This window comes from Brassica napus, chromosome C6 (genome assembly GCF_020379485.1).
Source record: "Brassica napus cultivar Da-Ae chromosome C6, Da-Ae, whole genome shotgun sequence".
Classification (NCBI taxonomy): Eukaryota; Viridiplantae; Streptophyta; class Magnoliopsida; order Brassicales; family Brassicaceae; genus Brassica; species Brassica napus.
In genome coordinates this window covers 46,419,060-46,432,980 of record NC_063449.1, presented here as the reverse complement: position 1 = coordinate 46,432,980, position 13,921 = coordinate 46,419,060, and the positions used below count along the sequence as shown (strand labels likewise).

Genomic DNA, 13,921 nt, shown 5'->3' with positions numbered 1-13,921 from the left:
TCCTTTGGAGATGGTCCAAGAGACTGAGTCGGACGGTAAAATACGAATAATTAAATAAAGGAAACTGTTTTTTTTTCTTCTCGAATTATTTAATACTTTATTCTGTTTTCCATTTTTGTATTTTCTTATAAATAACTTTAGAAAAAATAATAAATATGTAGGAGGCATCCCTATGAAAGTCTATTGAGGCTAGTAAAGGGAGAAAAAGAAGCAAAGAGGCGTTCTCCATGCAGTAGTTACATTCGAGTAAATCAAATTATAATCTTAAATTATGCATGCTTGTTTTATTAAAAAAAATATTAAAAAAATGCAGAGATGATATGATATCATATGAACCATGATTTGATAATTTGATACACAGAATAAAATGTTAAGAATCAACAATTTTTTTTGGGTGGTATGAGAATGGATACGCCGTATTCGTATCAGTTTCAGAGATACCAATAGACAAGGTCAACTAAACCGACTTTTCCAACCCGTGTTGAGTTTAGTAAAGAAAAATAATTTTGATTACCTACATTACATGCAGTATTTGTTTTATGAAAATTTTGTGTTTGTTTTAAAATGTGAATGATAAATTGACTTTCTCTGTTTCATTCTTTTAATTAATATCATCATGTAGATTCCTTACTAGTTTAAATAAACCGATGATCATGTTTCAAAACGTCTTATAAGAAAGTTAGTGAAACTGATTGGAATGGTAATTCCAGTTAAATTAGGCTGCTTCATTCAGATTTGGAACGGTGAGCAACCGCACCGCAGCACATACGCCATATGTATCTTTAAATACGGTTTTGTTACTATTTGAATCACAATTGTTCTGAATTTAACCTTTCCCATTCTAAATCCGGTCTAAGAACTCATAAGACTGGAGGTATTCTAGTAGTTTACGTGGACGGTGAGGTTTATTCTTCGCCACAGCCATGTTGAATGTTAGTTGCCGGTAGAAGTGAAAAGCCAAAAAACACCCCTAAGGGGGTGAGTGGGTCCGTTTGGTCTGGTGCTTTCCGTCCACATTTCGGGGAGTTACTCGAGGAGAATGTATCACTTTATAGTGAAACAACAATAATAGTGTATCTCCATTTTATTTCGTCAACCTTGTTGCTCTTCTTTAATCATTTTATACTTTTTTTTTTTTCTAAAATGTGAATATCAAATTAATGAAAAATTTAAGTTTACAAGCCTATAAGTTGTGTTTCCTTGGCAAAAAAGAATAAAAACAAGGAGAACACATTGGGAGATTAGGGTGTTTGGTCACCTAATCCATAATGACATAAGAGCTGAGCTGAGATTGTGTTGCGGACTTCTCTGTCTATGGTCTTGAAAGTGACTTCAGTGTTGGTGAAGGTGAAGCCGCTGAGGTGAAGGGCAGAGTTGCGCTGTCTCCAAATGTTGTAAATCGTAACCTGCGTGGCAAGAATCCTAAGCGTGGTGCTGGTGCTGAGGCTTGTCGTGGCAAGAATCATTTTATACTTATTTTATGGTCTCTTTATTTAATAATTTTCATTGACAGATTAAATAGTTTAGTGGCTATAAACGAATGTGAATGTGATATTGTTTGATAACAATGCATAATTACATAGGATCTAGCTAGTTTTGGTTTTGTAAAAGCAAATCGAAACCTTGGATTGGATGATGCATAGTGCCCAATAACCAAGACACAAAAGTTGTAGTCCAATTTCCCATACAAATATATATACTATCATATGCATAATATTTATTACATATCCTAATATGTATCTTGAAATGTTTGTGTCATCCAGACTAGAACAAAATACAGTATATTTGAATACTATATTAATGTACTATAAGTAGATAAAAACTAGACTTAAAAATTAACATCTGTATACCTTCTTTGAATGGGAAATTTTGAGTGCCTTGAAAGGAACAATATATATATATATATATATATATATACGTACGTACGTACGTAGTCTTCTACAATCTTTGTAACTAGACCAATGTGCATACATTTGGTGCATATAATACTTTCTGAAACGTAAAGACTCACTAAATAAACATTCTTCATATCATAAGGTCCTGAGATATAATATATATATATATATATATATATATATATAATCTGTAACTTTTGGGGGTACAAATATATAATCTGTATTTAATCATGCATAAAACAGTTAAAACCTATAGTAAATGGTTTTGGTGGGAAAATTAACGCAAGAGCAGATAATGCGATGATAGATTATATGATTGGACATTAGAGAAATAAAGAATAAAGTGATGATGAAGGCAAATGCTTGAGAACAAAAGAAAGTAATTCGGTGAACAAAAAGAAAAGCTCCAAGGAAACATGGATATCTACTTACTTTGTTGGTTGTTGTTCTGCATTGGACCCCTCTCTTTACCTATGACATCTCCACATCTCCTGCCTTTATATATACACTTGTAATATTAAAAACATTTTTGTTTTTATTTTGTCGTTCTTTATATATGTATTTATATATGTCAACTATTAACTCACTTATTCAAAGTTTCTTCATTGTGATATTGCTTGTCAGCATATGAGAGAATCATAAATACTCCACGACAAGATCGAAGTATTTAAGAAGGAACCTATAGATAGACATGCGACAATCCGTGATACGCTTTGCACACATTCAATTATGATATATTGCAAAAATAATATATATATATTTTTATCAGAAAAGGTTGAATTAGTCGATAAAACTCTTTCGATTTCAGTTGAAAGAAGTTTACTCTTAAAAAAAATCAATTTATCATGGCTTAAAATCTCAATCTATACGACCAAACTTTCTAGTTATTTTTTCTTTTAAATGTATTACCTTTGAAATTAAAAATTTGGTTTGAAACCTTATTACAAATTTACAACCACAACTGAAATCGGAGAAAATGGGCCCCGAAAGTAAAACTTTGGTAAAAGTGGGCCAACGCTACCAGCCCATTTAAAAGAGATCAACGTTGCTGGCATAGATCGGGTCAAATCAACCATACCGGACCGGGTCGACACGGTTCGGATCTTTAAACTCCCGGGCGGAAGAATGGAATAAGAAAATCTCGAGCTCGAACCCTAAGCAATTGAAAATCGAGGGGGGAGACGATTCGGATTCGAAGAACATCAATTGAAATTAGAGCTTTTGGAGCTTAGTGATTCCCCTCGATTTCCTGTTTCCGTAGACTTCCATGGCGGATGGGTACTGGAACCAGCAGCAGCGACACCAGCAACATGGTGGTCCTCCAAAACGTCGCCGTTCCGACTTCGGTAACCTCCTTTTACTCTTAGCTAGAAGAAGCTACATGTGATTGTTATGCTCATAGTAGTTTCCTTGAATGCGATATTAGATAAAATGCGGAAACAGATTAATTAACTAAATTAGCTACGTCCACGGATAAAGAGAGATCTTATTATTATCGGTCTCTAGAGCATAGGCCAGTGAAACATTGACTTATATAGCCTCTACTAAATTTTTCATATAAAACTTTACTAAATCGTCTACAAGCCCCCAAAGTTCATGATTATCCGAAAGCCATAATCAACATATAGACTAATGCTACTGGTGAGAAAAGATTGAAGGATATCAACTCATTGTCTTATAGTTATGTTTTGAAGAATACGCATCAGCTTCATGCTCTTAGTAGTTTCCTTGAATGTGATTAGATAAAATGTGGAAACAGATTTATAAACTAAATTAGATAAAGAGAGATCTTATTATTATCGGCGAGTATAGGCCACTGAAACATTGACTTATAAAACTTTACTAAATCGTCTACAGCCCCAAAAAATCTATGTTCATGATTATCCGGAAGCGATTTCAATGTATAATTTTTGGTTCAAAGACACAAGAACACATATAGACTAATGCTATTAGTGAGAAAAGATTGAAGGATATGAACACATGGTCTTATAGTTATGTTTTGCCGTCTTTGTAGAAGCTCCACCGTCTGCAGGCCATGAGATGCACGGTGGTGGTGGTGGTGGTTACTTCCCACGTGATGAGGACATTGATACAAGAACTATTGGATCAGCTTACGATCGATACCTCCAAAGCGTGGTACTTTTTCTTCTTCTTCTTGATTCGTGTTTTGAGCATTCTTGTTTTCTTTTTTTATTGACCTGAAGTTTATTTATCTCTTTGTGTGAAGCAAACGAGTTCTATGCCAATGGGAGATCCAGGTCCTCCTCGTAATGGTGTTGCCATGGATGAGTTTATGATGAGACGCGGTGGTGGAGTTCACGGTTTAAACGGTCGGGATATGGGTTTTGATCCGCTAGATTCTGTTGATAGGCGTAACCGTGAGCCACTTCCTCTACCTCCAGATGCTTCCAATACTCTCTACGTTGAAGGGCTTCCTTCTAATTGCTCTAGGAGGGAAGTTGCTCGTATCCTATTTCATCACACATGACTAAGTTTTTTCTCTTTTTTGTATTGTTCTGAGCGGAACATATCTACTCTCCACTTTCCTTAACCAGATGTCTAGATATATTTCGACCTTTTGTAGGATATAGAGAAGTGAGACTTGTGACCAAAGACTCCAAACACGTATGCTTTAAAAGTTCGGGTATAGTTGAGATTGAGAATCACTACTAAAGGGTTAATGTTTATGGTTGATGCAGCGGAACGGAGACCCTGTTGTTCTTTGCTTTGTTGATTTTACAAACCCTGCCTGTGCAGCAACTGCTCTGACCACCTTACAAGGTAAACAATAAGCTTACCAAGTCTCTTATTAGTTATTACACATTTAATGCTCTAAAACCCTGAACCATAAACTCTATCCCCTATGATCTGAAACTCACATTATTTTAAAACCAATACCATTTGACAGGCTATCGAATGGATGAAAACGACCCTGATTCCAAGTTCTTACGGCTTCAGTTTTCGAGAAAACCAAGTTCAAGACCGGGACAACGAGGAAGGAGGTGATGGGCACTACTACATCAACCAAATGGTAATTTATTGTCTCTGCGTGCGTCTGCTGCTAGTCTTTTAGCGAGAAGAGACACATCCTCTTCTTCAAGTAGAATCTCAACGAAACCGAACATTACATCACTTGTTTGTATTATTGTATTGTTAAAAGCAAAACCTGAGTCAAGAGAAACAAATATATTGGAGTGTGTAGAAGCTGAGGAGATAGAAACTTACAAGGCTATTTATATATATTTGTTTCCTTTCCTAGATTTCAAACTCATGTTTCTTGTTATAAGTTGTCTTGTTGGTCGATTCTGTTTATTGTGTCGCCCTAGCTCGTCTCTCCCTGCCACGGAAATCGAAGCGTCGTTTCTTCTTAGTTTCGTCGACGCCGGCAGCGACCTAGCTCGCCGGCGTCGTCTTTGTCCGTATCCCTTGATGCCTCAATTCAAGTCTGCTTCTCTTTCCATCGCCGCTGCTGTTCCGTTCATCTCTGCCGCGACTGCTGTTCCGTTCGTCTCCGACGCAACTGTCGCGTTGTTCGTCTCCACCATTATTGCTACTGTTTCAAATTGTTTGGGTTCAAGCGTGCTCCTGAAGTCCACCGTCTCTTATGCTGTCCGCTTATCTGGGGATTTTCGGAAAGCAATGTCAAGCGGGTCCTCTGCTCCTCGTATTTCTTGCCGCTGCTCCTCCGTTCTGCGTGTTCCTTGGTGCTGTGGCTCCTACTCCTGGTGCGTCAGATCTGTAACTCAAGGCTCTGTGTTCGTAGATCCTCGCCGGAAACCGCCTCCTCTTCCATCCAAACCTTTTCCATTTCATTTCTCCACCGGTGCTGCGAAGACATGTGCTATCGACGAGACCCGCCATTGTGGTGAAGTACTTAAGCTATCTCCGACCTGTCCCGCCAGATGTGCTGACTGCTCCGGTTCACCGCCTGATGCTTCCCCGTTCTCAATCGTTGGTCGTTTGGATACCGCCGGCGACTTTCCACAACCGCATACAACCGTTCGTTGGCTTGTCTTTGGGTTGCTAATGATAACTTTTTGGGCCAGGCTCACTATGATTACTGCTGATATTATCAGCTCACGGCTTAGCTCAGGTAAACACAGTTCAGAAATGGACATGGTTTCATTGATTTTGGCTAAGGCGCAAGGGATTTCCGGTGGATTCATTGGTCCCTTTGAATTGTGCATAATGATATATCTTTTAGTTATGAAGAATTTTCCGTTGGATTCATCGGGAACATCTTGGTTGCTTGTTCTACCCTCCTCTCATAAGGAGTGGATCTCATACCTTCTTTCAATGAAAGGATACACTTTCTCAGTTCTATTGCTGAGTTCTGGCTTTAGTTTCTCTACCGGTTTGTCTTCTTGTGTAGCGGTCTCTACGGGACCTGAAGAGGCAACCGAGATTACTTTTGGGTTTCTCGTAGGTGAGAGCTGGCTTTCAACGTCACATTATGTGACTATCTTTCAGCTGGTCGTGAAGGTTTTATCGACGCATTCAAGCTTCGTCTCGAATTCGCTGTCAACTTTTTATGAAAGTTTATCTCATTTAGCTTATGTTGTTTATCTTTTTAATCAAAGAGGATGTTTAATTCCCTCTAGTTATTGTACTCGTGCAAGTTAATGATTAATGAAAACAAGTTGTGTTAAAAAAAAAAGTTGTCTTGTTGGTATCAAATGTTCATAACAAAAAGCTTGGTTCTAGATAATGATTTGAATCATTTTGATCCTTGGTTTTATGCAATTTCTAGATAAATAAAATTTTCTATCGCAATTAATATTAATAAAACATTATTTGCTCTTGTTTGTCCATAATTTTTTTTTGGTTTGAGTTTTCTTCTTTCTCATTTCACATTTTTGACTTGTAATTTTTCTCTTTTTTTGTCTTCTCTTTCAGTTTTGAAACGATTTATATTTTTTTTTGTCTTCCAATAATAATGCATGTATGTCTCATGAAGTCGTGTTTGGGGGTGCTGTAGTCGTGGACGACTTGTGGTATTTGAGATAAGTTTTAATATATTAGATTTTTTATTGAACTCTTCTTGTCGTTTAAATTATGTAATGTTTTCTTTTTTTATGAATTATGTAATGTTATCTTGTTACATTCGTTGTATGAATGTGTAAACTTTCTGTATCAAACATAGAGACGTGATTCCTTTCGGGGTCATGATTTGATCATAACAATATGATTTGATGTATTCAAGATTTATGTCTGTTAGTAAATCATTTTAGCCAAAAATAAATAAGAATTTGAGAAAAGTACAAAATGAACCACCTACAGAAGGAATGATATGACTAGTGGCTCAAGAAGCGTAGTTGAATTATGGGGAGGCAGATGTCTGCGTGGTTGAATAACGAGTAAGTATGTGACTTTGGAGGATTTCCATTTTCTAATAACTTCATCAAATGGAACATTTTTATGATATTTTGCATTGTAAATAGTAAACTTTGTCCACATTTACTTCTAAAACTAATAAACAAATACGACTTGTCAGTTGTCACTATATATTTTACATATGCTTGACAATATTACGAGCTTTAGCCACTAGTTTTGGAACATATATTTGAACTCCTTAGCACTTAATCAAAAATAATAATTCAATTGTTTGAGTCGTCCCCTCAATCATAGAGTTCTAATTGACAATATATAAAAAAATAGCTTACTTTTCTTTCATTTCTAACCACTTGAATTACTTTAAATTTGATCATGTTAAATACCTTTTCAACCTTATCAAAACGTATTGCTAAGATTGGACGTCATTTATTTGAAGGTTAACATAAGCGAAGCTGTTTTAGTGTTTTACTAATGTTTTTTGCTTTTCTTTCTAAGACGAAATATCTTGATAAATAAACTAAAAGCTGGACGCTATTACTTTAATATATAAATAACCTAAACGATATATACGTTCTACTATATATCTTGGGGTTGAAATGTTCGATTGAGCTAATATCTTTGTAGATTATATTTGCACGAAATACAATGTTCCTAGCTAGTCGGTGGCTAGCATATTCTTTCTACCCAATAAGTGTTTATTTACCCGAAAGAAGAGAAAAGGTGCACTTTGATGAAGAAAACTCGTACTCGTGGATTTTATATTATATTATTAACATTTACCAAAAAATACATATATTATTCTATTTCTACCTAATCAACGTACAATATTATAGTTGTATTATATTATAGTCTAATTATTATACTAAGGATTTAAACGGTTACCAAAAAAAAAATAAAAGAACGAAGAGAAATATTACATTCTTTAAAAAAAATTAATTTTTTTTATCATTTATGAAGAATAGTTTTTTTCTTTCTATTATTTCTCATTCTATATAAATTTGGAGCCAACGGAATTAGAAGGTAAGCAAAAGTTATGAGATTGATACATTTATATATTAATATGTTATATGTTTAACAAAGCTTAATTTCTCTTTGATCAAAATTAAACTTAATTTCTCTATACCAAAAGAAAGTGGTTGGGTCTTTATCATTTATGAAGAATAGTTTTTTTCTTTCTATTATTTCTCATTCTATATAAATTTGGAGCCAACGGAATTAGAAGGTAAGCAAAAGTTATAAGATTGATACATTTATATATTAATATGTTATATGTTTAACAAAGCTTAATTTCTCTTTGATCAAAATTAAACTTAATTTCTCTATACCAAAAGAAAGTGGTTGGGTCTTGGTCTAATATTCGGTACTCAGTTACCTACTAGATATGTACATGTGGTGCATTTCATTATCATCGAGTTTTTTCGAAATTAACTTATAAATTTTATTATTCAAAAGGTATATAATAATAAGTAATAACAAAACTTAATTTCCCTAAAGCAAAAGAAACTTGGCAAGGTCTTGGTCTAATAGTCAGTAGTCAGTACCTACTACATATGTACATGTAGACGTAGTGCATTTCACTATCGTCGAGTGTTTCCTCAATTTGCTTATAAATGTAACATACAATCAGTGGCGGAAGCAGCTCTTTGGTAGGGGGTCACATGACCCATGTCAATTTTTATAAACAGAAAATTTTACTTGAATTTTGGAAAGAAAACTGAGAAATGTTACCAATTGACCCATGTAATATATGTATATATGATGAAATTGACCCCCCTAAAAGATTTTCTTGGCTCCGCCACTGCGTACAATAATATTGTTAGCTTTATAATCATTGGATTTAACTTGCTGAGTAAATAGTTCTCCGAAAAGTTTTCACAGTTCCTCTAATGAGTCATGGACTACTATAACAGAAAGGTCAAAATATATGTTTTTGTAAGTTCGTATCCTTCATTTATGCTAAGTACGATGCACAATAACTAGCATCTTATGATCTCATTTTGGGAAATAAATAAGAAATTAAGAGGGACGAGTTTTTCTTGAGAGAAGACAAAATCAAAAGATGAATACAAAGTTGTTAAGAAAGAAGTATACAAGCCGCCTGGACCCCGCGACGCATTGAAGTCCACGAACCCTTTGCCATGCTTTCACACCAAAAAAAAAAAATTGTTTGGACGAATTGACAAAACAAACAAGGTTCTCAATGAATGCAATTTAAAAATGTGATAGGTAGATTGTAATTAAAGACGTTCATTATCTTTGACCAAAAAAAAAAAGACGTTCATTATCTAATGGTTTCTTTAGCTGAAACCGATTAGTTACTAGCATGCATTCAGCCTCCATATGAATATGACGATTCACTATAAAACAAACAATTTTAAAACAAAATTTGCTCAGGTAAGTATTCCCGTAATGGAGGGAGCCTTTACACTAGCTTTAACGATTCTTGTTCAATTTTTATATAGAAAATCAATCAGGGGAAAATGCTTTTTACTTACTTTTGCATGGGATTTTGTTTAGCAAGTCAATGATATGTTTGGTAGGTCACTGAAAATCATGAGCGTAAAGGAGAAAGCAAACAAAGCGACTTGTGTAACCTTACTGTACTTCTACCAAAAGATAAATGTAACTTTAGAATTGTTAAGTTTAATTATATTCTTGATCCAAATTTAGTAACAACAAAAACATATATAGCAACAACAAAATGAACAAAACGTTCAGTAAAAACCCGAATCAGAAAGGCAAAATCGTTTGCAGCTGCAGCAGTTCACAAATTTTCTATATACTTCCATTAACGTCAGTTATAAGTTATGACTCGTATAGTCGTGTGCTTTCGTAACGAACCAAGTTTTTTTTAAGCAGACGTTGGTGAGTACCGTGTTTCAATAACAATGCATAGCTAAGTTGGCTTTAACCAAATTATTATTGACGGTGATTTTATTAAGTCTGTTTGCGGTCAATTTCTTTAGCATCAAAATCGTCAAAAATTAGTTACATAACTTTTGACGCCTAACCAAAATCCCGAAATAGTCAGCTTTTTTAGAGAGAGAAAAACTATATAGAATGTTAAGTTGTTGATTTGTCTAGATCATAATCCAGCTGGTTACTTACCCATTTTATAAAAACCATTTACATTATATTATCCAAAATGCGTGATTTTCTAGTGTTGACCAAGGTTTGATAGTTAACTAAATTCCAAGGAGAAAATTGGCTGTAAAATGAATTATTTCCACAGTTTGTATTTATTTATAAATGCATGGACATTATATATAAATTAAGACACAGTGTATATATTTTATATCTTTCTCATTGAGTTGTTTACATCGTTTCATATCTCTTTCTCTAATGCAGTTAAGAAATCTAGCAGAAATTTTTTTTTTAGTCTAGCAAAACATTATAACATATTTTGTCTTAATCTCAAACGTATTTGAACTCGTTTAATGTTGATTGAATAATAATGAGAGTAAGAGAATACAAACTAATCTGAGTAATAATGACAAGAAACGTACGTGTTATAAAAACGTGTGAAGCAAAAATCTAACCCTAAAAACAAAACAGAAAAATAATTAAAGATTGACTGTCACCGGCTCAAGAGAACGACGGACCAAACTTCTCCTTCAATGATCCTTCTTTATTCAACTCGGCCGCCTAACTTTAATCTTCAAGACTTTAACGCGGCTTCTAGTTTTCTATATCCAATAAATCAAAGGTAAACAAAACAAAATCTTTGAATAATGTAATTATTACCCAGGACCTCGTAGTCCAGTGGTACTACCTTCTCTTTGAGGAGGGAAGGTCGGTTGTTCGACTCGCGGGGAGGGGGAGGCGTGCCCAGGACCCTAACCGGTACAGGCACAGGCTGGCGCCGGGCCTAGGTGGTAGACTGGTCGAAGGCTGGTCAACACCTGGTTAAACAAAAAAAAAAAAAAATAATAATAATAATGTAATTATTAATTAAATAAAATTAAAAAAATTAAAATCTTGATTTATAAATATAAGTTTAAGAAGATGTCGTAACTGATAAAAAAAATCGTGATAGTGCGTAAATATTCTATATACATAATGTTGGGTAAATGATGAAATCACAACATATATATATATATAGCAGTTTTTAATTTATTAATAAAATATCAATTTTTAGGAAAAATACATAAAAGTTTATTCGCATATGATAGATGTCCGCGAGATTATGCCAAATAATAGAAAATTAAGTTATTAATTAAATAAAAATACTGCAATATGTACAGTATTAGTCTTATTTCTGTTAGTAGTGTGTTGATCAATATATCTAATATTGTAGTAAAACATATACAAACATTCCAACTAAAATATAGTGGATTTTGCATATGAATATCTATCATATGACATGGCTTCAATACTCTAAGTTATACTGTTTTGATTTAAGTGTCATAATAGTTTGTGTGACTATATATTATTGATGCGTTAGTATTCAGATTCAAACTCGTATATCCATCTTTTTGAAAGATAACATTTTAATAAATAAAAATAAAATACTGTAAGGTATTTTCATTTCCTGGTAAATAAACTCACAAATACAGTAGTTACATTTACCACTCAGAACGTGTTATTATTTTCATACTTTCCATCTTTTTTTTCTTACCAATTGCAAGCATAATGTCGGTCGTTTTTTGTGTGTGGCTCAATAATGAAGTTTGAGAGAGTAACCTCATTTCTTTTACATAGTCAATTATTGTTGTTTATTACATATGACAAAAATGCATACCATCAGGGATTAAAAAAGTGAAATTGAAAAGCTATATAAAGGTGATTAGAGGGAGAGAGTAAGAGCATCAAACACAAAGAAAAACACATAACAATATGGGGTCACCAATGGCCTCTTTGGCAGCAACTTTGCTTGTCTTAGCACTTTCTCTTGGTTTTGTATCTGAAACCACCGCAAATTACTACTACTCTTCTCCTCCTCCACCGGTCAAACACTACACTCCTCCGGTGTACAAGTCTCCTCCACCACCGGTAAAGCACTACTCTCCTCCGGTTTACAAATCCCCACCTCCACCAAAGAAGGACTACGAGTACAAATCACCTCCACCACCGGTTAAGCATTACTCTCCTCCTCCAGTTTACAAGTCTCCACCTCCTCCCAAGAAACATTACGAGTACAAATCACCTCCTCCACCGGTTTACAAATCTCCTCCTCCTCCGGTTTACCACTCACCTCCACCACCTAAAAAACACTACGAGTACAAATCACCTCCTCCACCGGTTTACAAGTCTCCTCCCCCTCCGGTCTACCACTCTCCTCCACCACCTAAGAAACACTACGAGTACAAATCTCCTCCTCCACCGGTTTACAAGTCTCCTCCTCCTCCAGTCTACCACTCTCCTCCACCACCTAAGAAACACTACGAGTACAAATCACCTCCTCCACCGGTTTACAAGTCTCCTCCTCCTCCAGTCTACCACTCTCCCCCACCACCTAAGAAACACTACGAGTACAAATCTCCTCCTCCACCGGTTTACAAGTCTCCTCCTCCTCCGGTTTACCACTCTCCTCCACCACCTAAGAAGCATTACGAGTACAAATCTCCTCCTCCTCCGGTTTACCAGTCTCCTCCCCCTCCGGTTTACCACTCTCCCCCACCACCAAAGAAACACTACGAATACAAATCGCCGCCACCTCCCGTCTATTCTCCTCCTCCACCGGTTCACTACTCACCTCCTCACCACCCCTACCTTTACAAATCTCCACCTCCTCCATACCACTACTAGATAAACTGATCGTCAGACTCATGGTAATTATCACTTCTCGTACTTACCAACAGCATGGTGCACCTCAATTATAGTTTCTTATTTCATAGGTTTACATTTATTCTTGCAGGAGTTGACGACACTACACAAGAAAACAAATAATCTTTTGGTGATATAATAAAAGATACAAGATCATTAAGAGATAATATCGAAACGGATATATTTTCTAAGAGAAGTTTCCCATTTAATGTGTTTTTTTCTCCCATAAAATAAGTTGTTGGAATAAACTTCAAACATGTTTGATGAGTTGTCCCTTCATGCATGCAAATTGGTCATATGTTTGTAAGTTCAAGTCGTGTTTTCTAAATTACAGTTTCAAAGTTTGATTGTTTACTTAAATAAAAGTATAAGTTCATTTTCGTTTCCCTTGCTCCACTAAGTATTATTCCTAGTTTTAGTTGGCTGCTATAACTTCTCAAATAAACCATTATACAAAGAACAAAACTTTTAAATATAACTAAAAAAAGAATAATGCTAATTTTAATAACGCAGACACCGCCGGCTAAACTGTAAACCCGAAATCTTAAATTCTCAATCGTAAACCGTAAATCTTAAACCCAAACCTTATACCCTAAACCCAAATCCTAGACCCAAACCGTATACTCTAAACCAAAATCCTAGACCATAAACCCAAACCGTAAACCTTAAATCCAAACCCTATACCATAAACTAAATCCTAGACCCTAAACCCAAACCGTATACCCTAAACCTAAACGCTATAAAGTTTGGGTTTAGGGTTTAGGATTTAGGTTTAGGGTATATGGTTTGGGTTTAAGGTATACAGTTTTGGTTTATGGTATACAATTTGAGTTTAGGGTTTAGGATTTGGTTTAGGGTATAGGGTATAGGGTTTAGGTTTAAGATTTAAGGTTTAGGGTTTAGAATTTAAGATTTAGGGTTTAGCG

At 35.1% G+C, this 13,921-nt stretch overlaps 1 protein-coding gene and 1 pseudogene across 2 annotated transcripts; both read left to right on the top strand.

The window, feature by feature from the left end:
* The first annotated feature begins 2,972 nt into the window (after nucleotides 1-2,972).
* Nucleotides 2,973-5,155, top strand: BNAC06G37670D (nuclear speckle RNA-binding protein A). The gene is made up of 6 exons (XM_013811406.3): nucleotides 2,973-3,241; nucleotides 3,910-4,031; nucleotides 4,123-4,360; nucleotides 4,459-4,520; nucleotides 4,595-4,676; nucleotides 4,804-5,155. Exons 1-6 carry the CDS (start codon nucleotides 3,163-3,165, stop codon nucleotides 4,899-4,901), a joined length of 681 nt encoding a protein of 226 aa, XP_013666860.1. The 5' UTR covers nucleotides 2,973-3,162; the 3' UTR covers nucleotides 4,902-5,155.
* Nucleotides 5,156-12,015: 6,860 nt separating this feature from the next.
* On the top strand, nucleotides 12,016-13,375 carry LOC111206459 (annotated as a pseudogene). The gene is made up of 2 exons (XR_007325338.1): nucleotides 12,016-13,000; nucleotides 13,087-13,375. The product of XR_007325338.1 is annotated as an extensin-3-like (transcript).
* Nucleotides 13,376-13,921: the final 546 nt, after the last annotated feature.